Here is a 19,126-nt window from a genome sequence, read left to right as displayed (position 1 = left end):
AATAATTTAGCTTTCATTTGAAAGAGAAAAATTCTACTCAAAGATGAGAGAAATCTAGAACTCTATTGTAGCACAAAACAGGAGTGAACATAGACAGATTCAAAGATCAAAGGAAGTGTGATAAAAGATGCTAAAACAAGAAACAAGAATCAGGTAGTTTCCAATTTTTCTCTGCAGATGGCAGAAGATAGATATTGACAGATGGGGCGGTTTGAAAGAACTATAGAATTAAATGAAAATTGAACTTTTGGACATTAGAAAAGTGGCTAGTATATGGCCTAAACTACCACCTAATAGAATAAACTAAATATGCAGAGAAAACTACGAGTGCTAATAGCTCTTTCAGTTGCAAGTATTTCAGTACCTTGTCATTTCTCTAATGCATTTGTTCGGGAGGGATACTCTGGACTACATCAAAGGGAAAACAAAAATTTTGTTTTTGTACCTATTAGAGAAAGACTCAAGGATCCAAATTCGAACACCTAAATAAGGAGATTGCTAAGAGGAGACGGCAAGGGAGAGACGGATGGAGATGGATATGGATATTATTGACTTCTATAAAAGAATATAATTAAAATAAGACCAGAATAGCAGAAAGGAAAATATATTACACACATATATTAACAATATGTGACAGGAAAAGGAGAAGAGAAAAGTTACATTTTATTGGCAGGTGCTCTCTGTAGTTTTATGCACCAAATCAAAGAAGAAGAAGAAAAAGAAGGAGAGAAAGAATAGACAAATAAATGAAAGAAATAGATAATTGTATTTGTACATGGAAATAAACCATCATTTAGAATTACAAACCTGAAACATCATAACGAGAAATATCCACAACCGATGAAAACTATGGTAAAGATGAAAAAATGTCCGATGCTCAACAAATGAAGTTTTTCCTCGATGTTGACCTCCTCCCAATTTCATTGGATTCTGCAAAAGAAAAGGAATAGAAAGAACATAAATGCCATTCGCAGCATAAAGAAACAGTCAGGATACACAGGAACCAAAAGAAAATGAGGTATTGATTCAAACACAGGCTTGTCATACAGAATCCCCAACAACACAGGGCTATTGATGTAAGAGTGCAACTTACAGGAAACATAGTGATGAAGACGAAAGAACCACAATACTTATTGCAATGTTCCAGTCTCCATTTAAAGCTCATTGAAACACTAGATGCACAGTTCATGATTTAATATATATCAAAATGCACTTTAAACTCTTCTTTTTTTTTTTTTCCCTGAAAAAGGTCCTTACGTAAAATAAGTAAAACAGAAATGGAGAAAATGAGGATCTAGGAAAAGGCATACACAACCACCTAAAACCAAACTTAAGCTAAAAATTCAAACAGATTATACATTAAGATTCTCAAAATGAATAAGATATGCTATCAAGAACCATTAGCTTGAAAAATCGATAATTTCAAGAACAATTGTAAAAGCAGACAATTGTTTGAAGAAACTGTGTAACTTTCAATTACACTTGAAATTTCTATCATGCTTGAGAAGGAAAATAGGAAGAAAATGGGGGGAGGGGGGAGGGCAACACATAGGCAAAAAGTACTTTGATCATATGTTAGTTTAAAGGTGATTCAGTTATGCTTTTTGCTAAAAATATTAGGTTTATAATTGATTTCAATCAAGATTTTTGTATTTGAAAGATTCTTTAAGGATCATAACTCCATGCCCATGTCCGAATATGCATCAAAACATACGTGCCGGACATGGGTACTTTAAAAAACGTTAAGGGTTGGAGCAACATATAAGTAAGAGAACACACATAACAAGAGATCACCCTTAAGACATATGCTCTACGTGACAGTGATTAGATAGATCCAAACCTTTGACCTTGGTTCTGGCTTCTGGAAAAATGAAGTTTTGCGCCAAGGCCAGCTAAGATCAAAACAATGAAGTGACCTGGAAAAGAGTAAGATGGTCAACCATCAAATCACATGAGAGAACTTCAAAAGAGTTCTAAAATATACAAGATGGGCATACAACCTAAAACCATGTAGCTATAGTCGGAGAGGCCCTTGTCATAATTATGGGCCCAAGATACCCCAAATTAACATGGGTTTACTTTTATCTCCACATCAATAGTCCCCCTCAGGTGTAGGGACATTGGACCTTTCACAAGGTATACTCTTAAATGGCAGGCATACAGGCCTGTTATGTGGTTTGGACATCACAAAGTATAGGCAAACCTATCATGCAGGGACTAATGCAACACTTGCTTTGGTACCATGAAAGAACAGAATTTGAGTGAAAGAAAAGCTTGAATTAATTCCGTCATGTACAGTGTATTCATATGCAAGTGTTGGGTGATAAGCCTAGCTTAGCATCTTAACACAAACAAATCCTAATCTAATATTACAACTAGCTTATCTAATTATTCCAACATTATAACGAACTTCCAATCATTGAAAATTTTATGCAGCTAAGTCATGGATAATGAGATGACTAAGTGAGAATTCCACAAAGAGTGCCGATGTTACCAAGATCTTACCAAAAGTATTCATTAAAATCATCATAATTTCTCCAAGCAGAATGTGGTGCTCGGCCATTCTCATTGTTTGCGGCTTCCTGTGTTCCAAATTTAAATGCATATGTCATAAAATAAAAACGGTAGCATGAACTCCCATGAGGAAACAATTTTCAGTTTGGGTATCAAACAGCTGCAATCAAAATAGCCAAAGTACCCCAGGAATAGATCAAGCTTTTCTAAGAATAAAGGATATCATAGCAACTTGAAAATCAACTGTCAGACCTTAAAACATAAAGGGGATGAAATATCAATATCAACATTCTGAATCATTACCCAGAACTCCATCAAAGAACATTAACCTAGAAAAGGCAAAGCAAACCGGCAGGATCCATAAAACAGATCCAAACTATGCTCAGATAACTGAACTTCTGTCTAAGACTGTTCGAAATATGTGCAGCTGTTCTATTTTTCCTTATGCAAATAGAGCTTTGCAGCTACTTCCACACTAGTTTCTCTTCATTTCTGCAATTATCACACATTGATATAAATCCACTACATGTACTGTCACTTTAGGCTCCAAACTACTAATCTGAAAGAGAGGCGGGTCCTACATTAAACTAACACAGGGTCCTTAAGCATACAGCAACATGAGCAAATGTAAAATTCAGGAATAAAGGGTTTACCATTAAGATAAATATAGGGTCACAATCCTAATAAGCTTATAGCCTGTACTGTAGCAGGAATACATGTAACTAAAAATGTTCATCAAAACTTTAGTAACTAATCAGGGTAGATGAGATCCCAACAGTTACAGCAAGAGCTCATAAGTAGCCACACCACAACCTCCACTGTACCTTAAAATTTCTGTAAATACAAGAATCAAGTTCCCTTTACATGTCGGAACTACAGAAAAAAGTATAAATCACACTTTATCCATGGGAATTTGATCAAAACTCAATTTGCCCATGATCATGTGGTTTTAAAAAATTTGAAAGGTTACACAGCTAGTTTATAATAAAATGACAAAATAATCCTTGTTTTAATTACATGAAAAGTAATATGTAAACAAGACAGTTAAATTCAGATATGGCTTTCATATAACTTATTATTACCCTTACCCTAGTTGAATTAAGATTTTTCTTTTAAAATAGATGTAAGCATACAAAAGAACTCAACCTGTTAAAATAAGTACAACACAGGTCCCTAACAGTCCAAACCAGAAGATTGTGGAGATTTTTAGCCCACAAAGAACTTAGATATTCAACTAAACATAATGGAGGTAAAACATAATTTGCCTTCGATAAAGCACTGCAAAGAAGTAAACATGGCGGATGGCACCTCCCTACTGAAATTGCACAAGTAGTTAAAAGACAATAGGAACAAGGAGCTAAGATGATTAATAGAGTCCATCAGAAAACAAAGTTGAAAACAAACAAGAACTATTAACCATAATCAAATAAGAAACTTAGGCAAACCAGTAACTAAATTGGCAATATAATAAAATAGGTATGAAGTTACTGCTGGGAGATTGTGACATACCGCAGCAACAACATCATAAAGCGGAGTGATAACTTGATCGAGGAATGATACTACACCATCTTTAGAACAACTATTGGCCGGCTGAGCAATCTGCTGCCTTAGAGCTTCATCCATTTCCCTCGCCATCTTTGAAACAACATTAAAATTCAGACATATAAACAAGCTTAAAAACAGCACATTACATTAAAAAATACAGACAAACACACACACTTAAACTTCACAATCGAAAAAGGAAAGAAGGAAAGTATGCCCCACAAGTAATAAAATTATACCAATATGCACATCAAAATACAAATAGCAAAGCCTACAACAGGTTATGATCAAATCTGCCTATATCAATACATCAGTCTAGGGTTCACTTACATGATGAAATATGTAGCACAAGCATTCTGGAAGGAATCTAATGTTGGCAGCTTCACCCCAAATTAAGAAATACAAAGAAACAAAGAGTACTTTTTTCTCCTTGCTAACAGCATCCAGACTGCATAGAATGAACAGTCAATAACTCAATCATCACTGTTTTAATGAAGAACACTAACAAAATAATCAAAAAGTACTTCTAGGACATGAAAATCCTCACCTGCTCCAAACAGGTTGAATGCACAAGTAGTTGCACCATTTGATGTAGTTATCAAGAGACTTCAGAAACACCTTCTGCACAGCAGCCTCGTCCAATTTCTGAATAAAAAACAAGGCAAATATATTGATCAAATTAGCTAAATGAAAATAACTGCATGGCATATATACCAGCCCTTAAACAAAAAGGATACAAGTAGTTGCAGGGGTAATAATTAAAATGTTAAAATAATCCAATAATTTATTTTATTAAAAAAAGGAATCCAATGAAAGCAAACAAAATCATTTGGCAGCCGTATAAGCGCTTCAATAAAATCAAGGTTATACATCTGTCTGAATGTGCAAATGAGAATGCCCTAGTAGGTCAAAAAGTGGCACCAGCACCAGCTTTAGATTTACCTTGCCAACAGCTGTTCTTAGAAGGCAAAGAGAAAAGACAAGAAAGAAGGGGTAAAAAGATAGAAATAAAGCAATGAATAGAAAAGGTAGAGAGAGAGAAGGAAAAATGTTTAAATGAGAAACGATTGCCATGTTTCAGGTTTGAGCACATGGACAAATATACCTTCCCAGCTTATAGACAGTAGTGAGATTAACAGTGTCAGTGTGTGCGCAAGACATTCAAATTCTCATTGATTATCAAAATTGATAATCAGAAATCTTTCTCAGTTGGTTTTATCTTCTGGATTAACAAATCCTATAATGTTTAGATCCCAATTTGGCCTTCAACCAGTTCTTTTCCCTACTCTTCTCACCTTTGAACAGTGCCAAAATCAAGATTTACATCCAGAATTTAAGTTTTAACTTGAAGTACCATGAATCCAAGCTTATATTGTTGTTCTTATTCTTTGTCAAACAATACAAAGTTCAAAGTGCAAGTTAAAGCTACTGACACACAGGGTAAGCCAATGAAGAGACATGTCACCTCCAATAAACCACTACTCTTGAACTTTGAACTGTAAAAAACTTTCATGACAAGAAAAGAAGACCAAACCACAGAACTAAAATTAAGAACATGGCCCTAGATCATTGAACATAGGCAACAAGCAACTTTAACCAAAAGATGCCAAATAAAAAATCACCACAGGGAAAAAAAACATCTTGTATAGCAATGAGGTTTAACAGAAGCAAACTGCTGGAGGCATAAGTAAGATGTCTGAGAGTGAGTGCTACCACCTCTCCCAGCATAGCAAATTCCAGGACCTCTTAAATGCCAATCAGGGAAGCATTCAACAAACATCAAAAAGGTAACAATAGAACAAAGAATAACACACCAAAATCATAACTTACTGGTTCAGGTTCCTCAGGAATACCATGTCTAGATTGTTCATTGGCGAGGAGGAGCACTACGTGTTCACGTTGGTTAGAAACATTGTCTTTCTGAAAATGAAAAAGTATATGAATGAGGTATTAAACAACAAATAACAAATGCAACATAAAAAAAAATTAACACCCAAAAGACACATTTATAATGCATGATATGTTTAAAGAGCAATTACATGAGGATGAGTAAGAAATTAGAAACAATACTCAACAAAATTTACTGAAACAAACAAGATAACCATGGACCAAGAAATTATATTTTAGTCAAACACATTGGCATAACAGACCATATTTACTTTTCACATGTAAATGATCAAAGAAAGCACAATGCTAACTCAAAGAATGAAGTACATACAAGTCCTACACATTGCTCAAGTCTGTAGCCCCTTGGCTAATTAGTAAGAACAACCACAACAAGCAAAACAAAAGCCAAGACACTTTCACACCCAATATCAAACATGAGCTACAAGATCGCCTTATGGTTTACTGGCTGGTTATATTTGGACCTATAAACCAAGGGACAGTAAGAGGCTGATAGTTTCTACATAACCTAAACATTCCAGGACATAATTAGGTTCCAGAAGAAACTAGAGATAAGCAAGAAAGCAGACTAAGGCTTTTAAACTCAGAAATACCAGAGGTTTCTTAAATTGTAAATACATAGAGGAAACACAATGTAATCCATTTCATCATAGCAGTACAAACCTGAAATCCAAAAACATAATGCAGAAAATCCATAAGATCAGGGCTCCTTGTCTCGGGAATAGAAAAATCACTAGGCAATTTTGGCAAGCTCCTATAGTGCTTTAATGCCGACACTGCTGCTCGTACCTGCCCATGCATTTTTTGTAGTTAAATTGAAATACAAAACTATGAGGTCTAAAAAAGGCAAAAATATCTAACCTCAGGGAATGACACAATAGCATTTGTTATGGTAGGAGCATCCAGTGGGAATGGGATAATGTTGTAAGCAATCAGGTCCTCAGTCATGGCTGCATCTGATTCAATGACCCGTTTCAACTGCTCAAAAAAAATTGTGGCTACATGAGCAGGAACTAGAATCATAAGATTATATTTCTGCTGAACAACATACTACAGAATATGAAGACATAATCTTCAACAAATAAAAGAGACTGCACTAATACAATGAAAACATATAGAAACAAGTAAAACCAAAGCCCAGAGTAAGTTAAATGCAAATGATATGAACAAAATGCCACCTAGAGGTCCTACCAATTAAGCGTTTAGGGTAAAATAAAGAAACATAGTATATTAGATGCTTTGAGTTACCAGGTTCAGAAATTACATTCCACAGTGAACTTTAAATGAAAACCTTCATACAACTAATTACACCAAGGGTATATGATGACATTGTTCAAGCCTTAATTCATTAGATCAAGGGAACACAAGAAAAGAAGGTAAGAAAAAAGGATTATTATCAGGTAGAATGACAGTGGAGTTAAAAAACCACAAGCATGGTTAGGAAGATCCCATGTGTCCTTTTCTTTGTTAGTTTTTATTTTTTTTTAATATAGTGTAAGGACACTTACAAGCTTCCACAAATGGTGATGGGAAGTGCTCATGTGTCCTTTTCTTTGGTAGTTTTTGTTTAATACAGTGTAAGGGCATATACGAGCTTCCTAACCCCATTTGTGGAGTTTTTTTAATTCCATTGGCAGTAGACATGATAATTTTCCTAAAAGAAAAGCCTTCTAATTCTCTACCACTATTTTCACTCTACTTTCATACAAGCAACTCGCAATACATGACAAAAATCAAACTCGAGATCTATCAACCTCCTAGTATATATGAACATCTATGGGAGCGCTCACATACTAATAAAGCAATACTATCTGCATAAGCTGTCAAACTGGCATTGAAAAGGGGATAAATATGGTTAAACATAAATCTCTTGCTGTTGATGCTATGAGAGGTTAGCTTGTTATAAATGAACACAAGAAAGAAATCAGTTAAAATATTTTAAATAATAACTAAAGACTAAACCTCCAACCTCTGCAGGTATTTCTTCTGTCAACTGCTCCAATACCATCCCCAATACTCTTAGCGTTCCAAAAACCCTTTTCCTTTTCAATGTCTTCCGCTCCAACCTAGATAAGAAAAACATGAAAGAATAAAACAATTTAAAAATAAAAAATAGAATCCTGCAAATAATAATAAATAGAAACAATGGAGATCAATCTGCAAAATCAACATGAAAGTTGAAAGTTAAAGATAGACTAACCCTATCCATTTAAAACAGATACTTAGAAAAAGTCTAACACATCAATAGAAACAGAGTAATTTTGATAACAAAAACCTTGTCAAATTAAGAGAATTTAAGGTTAAATCAGCAATAATACATAAATGTCAAGTAAATGCATAACATAGCAAGCAACAATCAGTTCATCCTTTGACCTTTTGTTAACGCTTCTAGATGTGGTGAACCTGGAGCAGACAACAATTTGGATTCATATTCTTTAAACAGTGAAGCTAATGGAAATATTCAAAATATGCTAAACCATAGACCTACGTCATTTCACTTACAGAATCATGTATGTGAAAAAAATACTTAAATATGGAACCGAGCCAACTGTAACATGAATCATTCAAGGCTCTCACACGTAGGCAAAATTGACCAAGGTGCCCAACATACTTTCCTCAAGACTCCAGCAACCAAAAGGACAGAGAGACAAGAGGGAGAACAAATGGAAAGCACATCTAAAAGGAAGAGAAATTTAGAGAAATGGGGAAAGAAGGAAAGCAAAGAGTTGTGACTATATAGAACATATAGAGGAGAAGCCATGGTTAAAAAGACATGGTTTCTATATAAGATACATACTCCCCAAGGTTGCCACTGAAAACACCCGATTCCCTCAACATCATTTCTTCTTCACGTAGCTTGTCAACGTTGTTCTTCTGTCTATAAAGCCTATAGAACTCCAGCAAGCGAGCAACATCTTGGCTCCTATCTATGGTCCCAACCTCTCTTTTCGCTAGCTTTTGCTGAAAATTTGAAGTATGTGTCAGGAATTGCAAGTTACATTACAAAGAAACATTAAGAGGATAAAATCTTCTATATAAAATCCTTAGAAAAAATGCATTAAATATTCAAACATCCATAAGCCAGCCACATTTCCAACCTAGCTTTCTCCAACAAATATGAACATGCAAACCTAATAAGCACTAACAGAAACCAAGACACATACATGTTCAGGCATGAAATATTTCATCATATTAAGTGGACATAAATTAAATCTCACAACTATTAATTGGAGTCATACTAGCATATAAATTTAATAAAGGCCTTAATAACTATTACCAATTCATTTTATGTTGGATGCCCATGTTAAAATTTAACATGGCATCAAAGCCGACTGTGCACACATGTGAAGCTCATGCCACATGATAGGACTTTTGCCTCTACATGTAAGGCTGTGAATTGAGGTGAAGATAAAGTAGATTCCACATCCGTTAAATGGGGGGTTAACTAGGGCACATAAATATAAAGTGAGCCTCTCCATCTATTGTCCATTGGTTTTAGGTTAGATGCCCATTTTAATATTGAACACAACTTAAAATAATCATTTCAATTGTTCTAGGACTTTTTAGCCAACCCTATTTGATGAATGTGCTGTCAGCATCAAAACTTGCATAAGGGAGTCCAAACGCCAACTACATCCAAGGAAACAAGTAACAACCAAGAAGCACATGCTCGTCTATATGTACACAAACAAAAATTGCATACATAAGAAACTACTCATTCTCATTCTTGCAATAGAAGTTCTTGCTTTGTGCTACTAGCATTTTTCATAGATTTGATATATACCTTGATCACAGACATTAGACCAGTCTTGAATTGTAAAACACCTCTGCCTTCACTATTAGGATCCAGATTTTGAGCAAGTGAATAGGCATGCTCACATACTGCAAGAAAGCAAACAAATTTAGCAAGTCAAAAACATTAAACAGCTTTGCCAAAGACCTATGATACTTCTCTAAAGCAAAAATGATAGCTTCAAAGTTGTAAAAATTAATATGCAGCCTAAATCATTCTTGTCAGTCACATAACTGAAATAGAGAACTTGCTTATCATAATTGTACTTTCAATACCAAATTCAGCCTCTTATCATTCTAGCAACAAGCATCAAATTAACAGATAAGAGAACTGCTCCTTCATAGAGAGAAAAAAAAAAAAAAGAAACATCTCACAGACATATAGATACTCATACGCACACATACGTGCAGAGAAACAGATAGACAAACAGTTTTAGCTGTTTTATATTAGCATTGTCTAAGTGTCTTCAATTTTTTATGCTCAACATGTAAACTATCATCAGTTGGACTCATATGCACAAGTACAGACTACATGCTAAACAACAAGCATATCACCTATAACCTGAACTACTAAAGCATTGTCTACTAACTGTAAGATATATAGCATTCTGCAAGGGTTCAAGTCAAATGTGTTAACATTAACCAATCCTTAATCTTCCAAACATAACTCAAAACCCTCTAAGGCCATAATTCATTCACCAAAAATTTACTAAGTAACAAAAAATAAAACATCCGCAAGGGTACTTAAAACTCCCACTAGAATTGAGGAGCTTATCTTCTCATCACACAAGCTCATACTAGGTGTATTAGATATGACTTCATTAGCCATACAAATTGAAAATAATACCACCAATAAAAGTGACCTATAACCATTTTATAAATATGCAATATTCTTAAGACATAACTTTGGAACTTTCTACTTATCATAAAAAATTTTGAAAATTTAGACATGTCTTCCAATACCCATGATTTACAATTAGCAACATAAATAAGCAACAAAAATCAGCAGAAATGATCGATCGGTTGATAGAATAACAAAATATTCATACATAAGTATGTTGCAAACCAAAGGAAAAGAAATAAACATACAAATTCTAGCTACGTTAGGTTCTTCATCCTGAATTTCATCTGCAACTCTCAGAATTGTATCTATATCTCTATTATTAAGAGATGAAGGAACGTATCCAGCAATTCCACCAGCAGGATGTCCTACTGAACCCATCCCAAATCTTTCCCTTCTTAACGCCGCCCGTACTAGCCGCTCCCATAGCTCCTCCGCTCGAGACATTTCGGTATATATAAGTCACACAAATTCTACAACAACAGATGATAGAAATTCAAACATCAGAACTCATAAAAGCTTACGTATAAAAGAAAATATCAACCTATGCAAGTCAATAGCTATAACAGCTGAAATATGTCATGTGCTAATCATACAGCAAACAAAGCATCATAACAGCAAAGTACATTAGCTGCCTCGCTGCAGTGCCTTGTAGCCGGAACAATCAAGATTGATACGTAAGATGTTTAGGAACAATAAAATGCGGATAAACAGTAAGTTAACTAATTAACACAGGCTATAAGACTTTTTTTCTAAAAATGAAAAATCAAAAACAAATATAATTATAGCACCCCACGAATTGATTTTAAGCCCATAATAATACTAAATCCTATCTCACATGCCTTCAGATGCGATTAACAGACGAATTCAAACTTTAAAAAATTAACATTGTTTATTCAATATTTACATAAAAGAACACACATATAAACAAGATCCGAAATTGCTTTCTACGTTTTATTAGATCTTTTTCTTCCTCAATTTCCGGACACACAAACAGATCACTGGAAGTTTACATCAGAATCTGAAAATTAAAAAAGGAAATGGCGCACCAGATAACTGTAAGGAAAAACCCTAGCATCCGAGTTGAAACGAGTTCAATCGATAAGAACTCGGGAGGTTTTTGAATAAAAGTAGACGCTGAAATAGAAAGGAATGGTGGTTTTGATTTAATTTTAAAACAGCAAAAAGAGACGAGATCAATGAAAAAGAAAAGTAGCAAAGCTAAAAAGAAACCAGTTTTACCGGCAACAGCCGGTTGCACACGCCTTTAAATTGTATAAGAATGACGCGGTGAAGCAAGCTCCGTCTCACGTGCCAACTAATGACTTTGCACGCTGAGATAGACAATCCCAATCCAACTGATGTTAACTTTTTCCATACTAAAAAAAACACTTTTTTTAAGTTATATTTTTCGCAATCTTTTTAAGCGAGGAAAAGCGCTTCTCAAAAGCACAGTTGAACGTACTCTAAATTGAGTTCAAATGATACTAAATTTTAAGTTTAATGATAAAATTCAAGTATATTAAAACATAATTTTTGAGTTTAAACTAACTCAAGATATAAATTATTTGAGTTTGAATTGGATATATTAAGATGAGAAGATTTAATTAAATTTGTAAGCTGTTTGAATTAAGTATTACAATATATAAATTCGGCTTGTTCAATAGATTGAGCTACAAAAGTTAGAGCTCAATTCGATAATATTGAATCGAACTCGAGGTTTTTTTAGTTGCTATTGTTATGATATCATCATTAGGTCCAAATTTGGTAACTTTTAATTTTAATAATATCATCATTAGGTCCAAAATGATACCAGTAGTTGCTATTGTTAAAGTGATGACGTATAAATTTTTAATAACTTTTATTCGATTATACAACTAAGGACATTTGAAATTCAGTCAACCGTGTTTAGCTGATAATAATTTTACATATTATCTGAATGCTTAAGGTTGTTTTAAAACAATCCTATATTATCACTTTAATAGCGACAAATGATGTTAACAAATTGGATCAACTGATGACATTATATAAACTTACATAGACTAAATTGTGTCAATTTAAAGCGTAGAAATAATTTCTAATTTTCAATATAATATAAGGACTAAAGCAGAACTAGACTAATAAAAAAACAATTTCTTTTACATGTAAATGATAATAGTTTTCCTCGTATAAATGCATTTCCTAAATGCTCAAACTATTATGCCTAACTTTTTAGGGACTGCTTACATAAAAGTCAAAATTTTTAAATTTGTTATATAATGATCAAATCATCTATGAAATTGCTCAAATGAAAATCGAACAGTTTCATTAGAAATTATCAAATAAGGGTCAAATCATTTTTCAAATATATTATAATGACTTTTTAAATATTGTATATTATGTTTCAATTTATATTTTATTCCTTTCTTTTCCATTTCAAGTAATATTTGATTGAACTATCACGTGTTCTATTCTAAACACATCAATATTTATATAAATTTTACTACAAACTAGATTGAAGTGTGTGAAAAGCACTTATTTGAGCACTTTTACAAAAAAAAAAAAAAAATGTTTTTTCTATGTTCATTTAGAAATGTTAAGCCCTTATGTGACCAATACTTAAAAGGTTAAACCTTAACTTGAATATTAGTTGGTAAAAGCACCGTGGGGACCTTTGTATAATGAGTTAGATTGCAGTTTGCCCTCTCTACTAAAAAAAAAAAGGCAAATTAAGCTTTAGATCAAATAGTAAAATAGTCCAATATGTTAAAAATTTCATCCATTTGTATTATTAAAAATTGACGTGGTTGATAGAATAACCAGATAGTGACACATGGTATGCTACATATACCTCACATTGACTTACAATGACCAACTTTAACCAATAGAAATTGATTGAAATTTTAATAGAAAGATCAGTTCACTTTTTAATCTAACGTACAAAGACTAAATTGCTAATTTATTTAAGTATAATGAGTAAAACGTAATCCCACTCATAATACAAACGCCCCCATAATACCTTTACCACATTTAATCATATCAATTCAACTCAGAAATTAAATAAAATTTATATACGAATCTACTATACCTACAATTAAAGTTATGGCAATTATTTGATACACTGCTAGTATGTGTTTTTAATTCCATAGACAACATGTGTCTCTATTTTTTTAAATATTAATTTTTTTAAAATTTTGCTATAACCCGAACATTTGTCAACTCTCTAACTTTACTCGTAAAGTCTAAAAACTATAACTCTACTTTGTAGTTAAGTAAATAATCTGGACAAAATTGGAAATCTATACCAACTAAAAGCGTCCCAATTTGAATGGATTGCTTTTGCTTATGCTTTTTTTTATTTTGTTTTATTTTGGCCAGTAAGTGGATTGCTTATACTTAGTAGTTAAGTTAATAACCTGGACAAAATTGGAAATCTATACCAACAATGAAAGCCGTCCCAATTTGAATGGATTGCTTAATTAGATATAGGTGATTTGTTCTTTTGTTGAGGACACATGAATTGAATAATTAAATTTAAATTTAAAGTTATTTAATGTATATCATATAATTTTATTTTATTATAAGTTTTCTCAACTCAGGATAATAAGCTTCAGCACACTTGAATCCATGTCTTCATACATTGATAATAATACCGATGTTAATCTAGTTAAAATTCAATATGCACGTGTATCATATAATTAAAACTTAATTATTATTTTGATGGTGGTATTAGGGTTTAATTAGATATAAAATGACTGAAAATATGGCATAGAATTTTCACAACTCAAAATTTAATAATATAATTAAAATTTATTTTTATATTAATATTAATATTTATATATTCATGATTAATTAATTTAAATATAAATAGAATTTGTATCATTGGTTGAGTCAAGCAGAATATATATTTTATATGTAATAAATTTAATAGGAATTGATACCTCAAGTCAGTCAAGCTCTTTGTAGAGTTAAGAGATGAATTCTAAATTCGTCTTTTTTTTAAAGGGAGGTTGACTACTTACAGAAAAATTTTTAAAGTGTTATTCGTTTAGAGTTGATAGACCCTTCAATGAGTTGATATTGTGCTTGAGTTTTGTTTGCAAACTTTATGGAGAGCTCAAAGTGCATTGAAAAGATGCCCAAGAAGGTGATAGATTTACAAAGCAATAATGTCGCATCATATCAAACCATGCATGGCACACGCCCACATACCAAGAGAATATGCACATTCGTGCTCGGTGGTTTAAACCCCTGACCTATAGCATATATGTCACAAGAGAGGATGCAAGTGTCTATATTTCTTTTTGATAAGTGATTGTGCGCCACACACAATCCAATTCGATGAAACGTTCCTAGTCAATGATTTGTCACTTATTTAGGCAGCCATAGGCACTTAGGCTTTTTATAAAGTTGAGAGACAAAACCTTGACTCATTTTTTTGTTAAGGGGAAGCCAACTCCTCTCAAACAAGTCTTCCAAGTGTTGTTTATTCAAAACCAAACCCTCCAATGGGTCGATATTGTCCTTGGGTTTAATTAGGGTTTTGAATTTTGACTTTATAGGGAACTCGAGTACCTTGATAGGCTACCTAACAATAGTACTAACTCGTTGAGGGTTCGTCGACTCCATACAGATGATGCTTAAGGAGAAAATAATCCAACTTGATGTAGTTATAAAATAACCCACACATATATTTATATACAATGAAACTCAAACTTTAAAACTTCATTCTCAAAGCCATAACTTCACTATTAAGTTAAGGCCTTATCTTTTTCACATTTTAAATAAATTATGATTTTGGTGATAACAATTACATATTACCGTCAACATAATATTTAAGTTAATTCCATACACTAATCATGATTTAAAACTCCAAACTCATCAATGATCAAAAAAGTCTTTGTGATTGTTCCAGAAGGAATGAAACAAAAGATACGATAGAGCTAGGACAGCTATTGTATGAGGTTTACCCAATGCTAAATGCAGAGGTACATAGTGGATTGATATGAACATCATAAGCTAGCCTGCAATAAACCCAGTTGTTGCTGATACTCTCTTCTCGATTCCTTCTTCTCCTTCTTCCATAACCTGAGCTCGTAGAAGGAAGATATAAGAGGGACCTATGGATAGTGTGGTTAGAAATCCATAATAGAGTCCAACCATAACGACCGAATTGATTATCCTCATGTATAAGGATAGTATTAATTCAATTGACATTAACATTATTGAAAGTTATTAAAATCATAGAGTTCGAATAGATTTAGGATCCCAATAACCACAAGCGGGCTGTAATAGTGGTTAAGGCCCTCCCAAAATATTAGAAAATCTTTATTTTTCTCTTGAACTTTTTTGAAAAATTTAATCAAGTCCCTCTATGTTGTTGGAAAATTTCATTTCTCTCTTAAAGTTTTTAGAAAATTTAATTAAACCCCTTAAAGTTTTGAAAATTCTTATTAAGCTCACAAAAATTCTAATTAGAACCCAATTTTAAAAAAATTCTCATAAACTCCTCAAAATTTTGAAAATCTTATTAGCCCCCAAAACTTAAACTCCATTGCCAATAACCCCAAGTTAGGAATTCTAGTTATAAAACTAGTATCTATTTTGTTGAAGTACAGATACATTTCACTCCAAATTGTTGCAACAGCAACCAATATGAAACACTGAACAAATTGGCATTTTCAGTTAGATATTTTAAGTTGAACAAATTTTAAAAAAATCAAATCACTCACAGTTTGTTCTTCAATAACTAATTAATCCATTGATAATGACATTGTTTTTTAATTATTTCACAAAGTTTTTTGTTTTATTTTTTTCCAAAATTAAAAAGGAAAAAAAATCCGTTTCCTAACCTATTACTTTCATGGAAAATTTGACATTTTTCCTGGAAAAAAGAAGTTAATATGGTGTTTTAACTTGGTTGTTATTTTTTTACATACAACAATAATCTATTTGTTTGTTTGCAAAATTTTCTCCCTCCAATTCTCCTTCTTTTTTTTTTTTTTTTTAAATTTAGTTTTATTTATTCATTAAATCAATCATTAATGAAGAAGATGAATCAAGCAAGATTTTGAATATGGCGGCAACTAAAACCTCACGATCCGGCGGCGGAAGCGGTGGCGACGACTATATGTTTCGCGCCAGCAAACGTTTAAAAACGGAAACTAGCGGTGGATTAGCAAGGTTCAAAGGTATCGTGCCGCAACAAAATGGGCATTGGGGCGCTCAAATCTACGCCAACCATCAAAGGATTTGGCTCGGTACATTCAAATCGGAGAACGAAGCAGCGCTGGCGTATGACAGTGCGGCGATCGGACTTCGTATTGGAGATCCCCATCGGAATTTTCCCTTGTCCTATGATAACATCCAAGAACCTAATTTCCAAAATCTTCACACCACTCGAGATATACTGAACATGATCAAATCCGGTTCTTACCAATCCAAATTCGCTGATTATACCAAATCAAGCGCAAATCACAACAAAAACACGATCCACAACGACACAAAATTCGCATGCCAACAACTTTTTCAGAAGGAATTAACTCCAAGTGACGTCGGAAAGCTTAACCGTCTCGTGATCCCTAAAAAACATGCCGTCAAACACTTCCCGCACATCGAAAACGATCACCAAACCTTCACCGCCGCCAATGGCGGTTGCGAAGACGTCGAGCTTGTTTTCTACGATACGTCGATGAAAATGTGGAGATTTCGGTACTGTTACTGTAAGAGCAGCCAAAGCTTTGTGTTTACGAGGGGATGGAACCGATTCGTGAAGGATAAAAAGCTGAAGGAAAAGGACGCCATCGCGTTTTACACATGCGAATGCACCGGCGAGATCGAACATGGCCGGGGTTTCTTCTTGATCGATGTGAATTATAACGGCGGTGATGACGAAAATGGTGGTCGCATCGATGTGTTTAAGAGATTGGGATCGTCATCGGTTCTTCATCATCATCAAGGTGAGTTGCATGTGGAATTGGAATTGAACTTGGGGACGAATATTTACTGCAATTTAGATGAAAAACACAATGAAAATTGTGAAGACCAGGGTCTCAGTGGATTAAAATCGTCTTCCTCCCATAGTATGAAGGAGAAAAGGATTACTTTATTTGGAGCACGGATTAACTGACAATTATAGTATTATATATTTCGGACTTTTTTTCCCAAAAAAGAATTACTTTATTTGGAGCACGGATTAACTGACAATTATAGTATTATATATTTCGGACTCTTTTTTCCCAAGGTTTATGGTCGGTTTGAATGGAACACCCATTAGTGTAAAAATAGTGATAGCGGTGAAATTAAATACGATAATGATACTATAACATAAGATAAAAAATAAGTTATACGACATATCCAAACCCACCCTTAATTATGTTTTCTATGTTTTTGCAATTAGATCAGGGTAACATTGATTAGATATCAATGCAAATGGTTGGTCCAATAATTAAATAAATTATTAAATTTTTATAAAAAAATAAATATAATTTTTTTAAAAAAATTAGTTTAATGAATTTTTAGCTCGTTTTGACCCGTTTATATTAGTTTATGGAACAATCAATTTAACTTTCTCTAAATTAGTATAATTGTCAGCAGAAGTAGAGTTAAGGGGTTGACAAGGGCCAGATCTAAGCTAAAATGAAAATTTAACTTTCAAATCATTTATAATTTATAAAAAAACTTAAATTAATATATAGTAAAATTATAATTTGACCTCTCAAAAAATAATAAAATTTTAATTATTACTATAAAAATTATAAAGATATAGGCTATTTAAATGGTTAAATTCTATATTTTTTTTTACTTTTGTAAAAATAAACAATTTAATTTTAGCCCCCAAAAAAATCTAGTTGCAGCCCAATTGGTTTGTTGGTTGGTTCGGTTCGATGTCAACAACCTTCGATGATTGAAGATTTTCATAATACAGTTTTAACTATTGTTTTTTGAACCGATAAATCAAATGATAACATTTCTTGATAAAAATATATCTTTCTAGTCCTTCTCAATTTCGAATGTGAGCAACTAAGGATGATTAATCACAACACTAATATTTTTTATCAATTATACGTGATTTTGATTGCTATAGTAACAAAATTAGCCTGAAAATTTACACATTTTGTCAATTTTGTCCTAATTTAACAATTTAATCCCACAACATTTGTGTAAATTGAGGTTGAATTTGTTGAACTTTTTAGAATTAATGCCAAAATAAAAAAAAAAGTAAAAATCACAGGCTACATTTGTTATTATACCAATCAAAATTATTTACTATTGACGAAAGTCATTATTGTTGTAATTAATTGTCATTAGTTGTTTATTTTTTAAATTGGTAAGGATTAAATTGCTCTAATTTTTTGAGAGGGACCAATTTACTCTATTTCGAATTTGTAGGGGATTAAAGAGGTATTTTTACCATATTTGTTCAAACATATTACATTCTCTTAATTGTTGTAACGATGCCAATTAAACTAAGACTCAATTCATCGTGAAAATTGGAAATTGAAAACTTCGTATAATGGTTTACTTAACTACTAATTCAAACCGCAGTGTTGG

The 19,126-nt window shown here is 32.9% G+C and overlaps 2 protein-coding genes across 2 annotated transcripts in view; one reads left to right on the top strand and one right to left on the bottom strand.

The window, feature by feature from the left end:
• LOC108469209 (callose synthase 9) overlaps window positions 1-12,002 on the bottom strand; it is a 39,091-nt gene extending 27,089 nt beyond the window's left edge. Inside the window, exons 1-14 of the mRNA XM_017770105.2 lie at window positions 11,644-12,002; window positions 10,843-11,067; window positions 9,746-9,843; window positions 8,759-8,922; window positions 7,931-8,027; window positions 6,823-6,939; window positions 6,625-6,750; window positions 5,887-5,976; window positions 4,604-4,701; window positions 4,387-4,504; window positions 4,024-4,149; window positions 2,506-2,582; window positions 1,841-1,916; window positions 808-930 (exon numbers count right to left, since the gene is read on the bottom strand). Coding sequence (XP_017625594.1) covers window positions 808-930; window positions 1,841-1,916; window positions 2,506-2,582; window positions 4,024-4,149; window positions 4,387-4,504; window positions 4,604-4,701; window positions 5,887-5,976; window positions 6,625-6,750; window positions 6,823-6,939; window positions 7,931-8,027; window positions 8,759-8,922; window positions 9,746-9,843; window positions 10,843-11,041 — 1,509 coding nt within the window. The 5' untranslated portion in view covers window positions 11,042-11,067; window positions 11,644-12,002. The remainder of the gene's footprint in view (window positions 1-807; window positions 931-1,840; window positions 1,917-2,505; window positions 2,583-4,023; window positions 4,150-4,386; window positions 4,505-4,603; window positions 4,702-5,886; window positions 5,977-6,624; window positions 6,751-6,822; window positions 6,940-7,930; window positions 8,028-8,758; window positions 8,923-9,745; window positions 9,844-10,842; window positions 11,068-11,643) is intronic.
• Window positions 12,003-16,570: 4,568 nt separating this feature from the next.
• Window positions 16,571-17,806, top strand: LOC108468593 (AP2/ERF and B3 domain-containing transcription factor At1g50680-like). The gene has a single exon (XM_017769474.2). It carries the CDS (start codon window positions 16,650-16,652, stop codon window positions 17,700-17,702), a length of 1,053 nt encoding a protein of 350 aa, XP_017624963.1. The 5' UTR covers window positions 16,571-16,649; the 3' UTR covers window positions 17,703-17,806.
• The last annotated feature ends 1,320 nt before the right edge of the window (window positions 17,807-19,126 follow it).

The sequence above is a fragment of the Gossypium arboreum genome, chromosome 8 (genome assembly GCF_025698485.1).
Source record: "Gossypium arboreum isolate Shixiya-1 chromosome 8, ASM2569848v2, whole genome shotgun sequence".
In the NCBI taxonomy this organism is placed as follows: Eukaryota; Viridiplantae; Streptophyta; class Magnoliopsida; order Malvales; family Malvaceae; genus Gossypium; species Gossypium arboreum.
The sequence above is the reverse complement of the archived record's forward strand: the minus strand, read 5'-3'. Positions and strand labels throughout refer to the sequence as shown.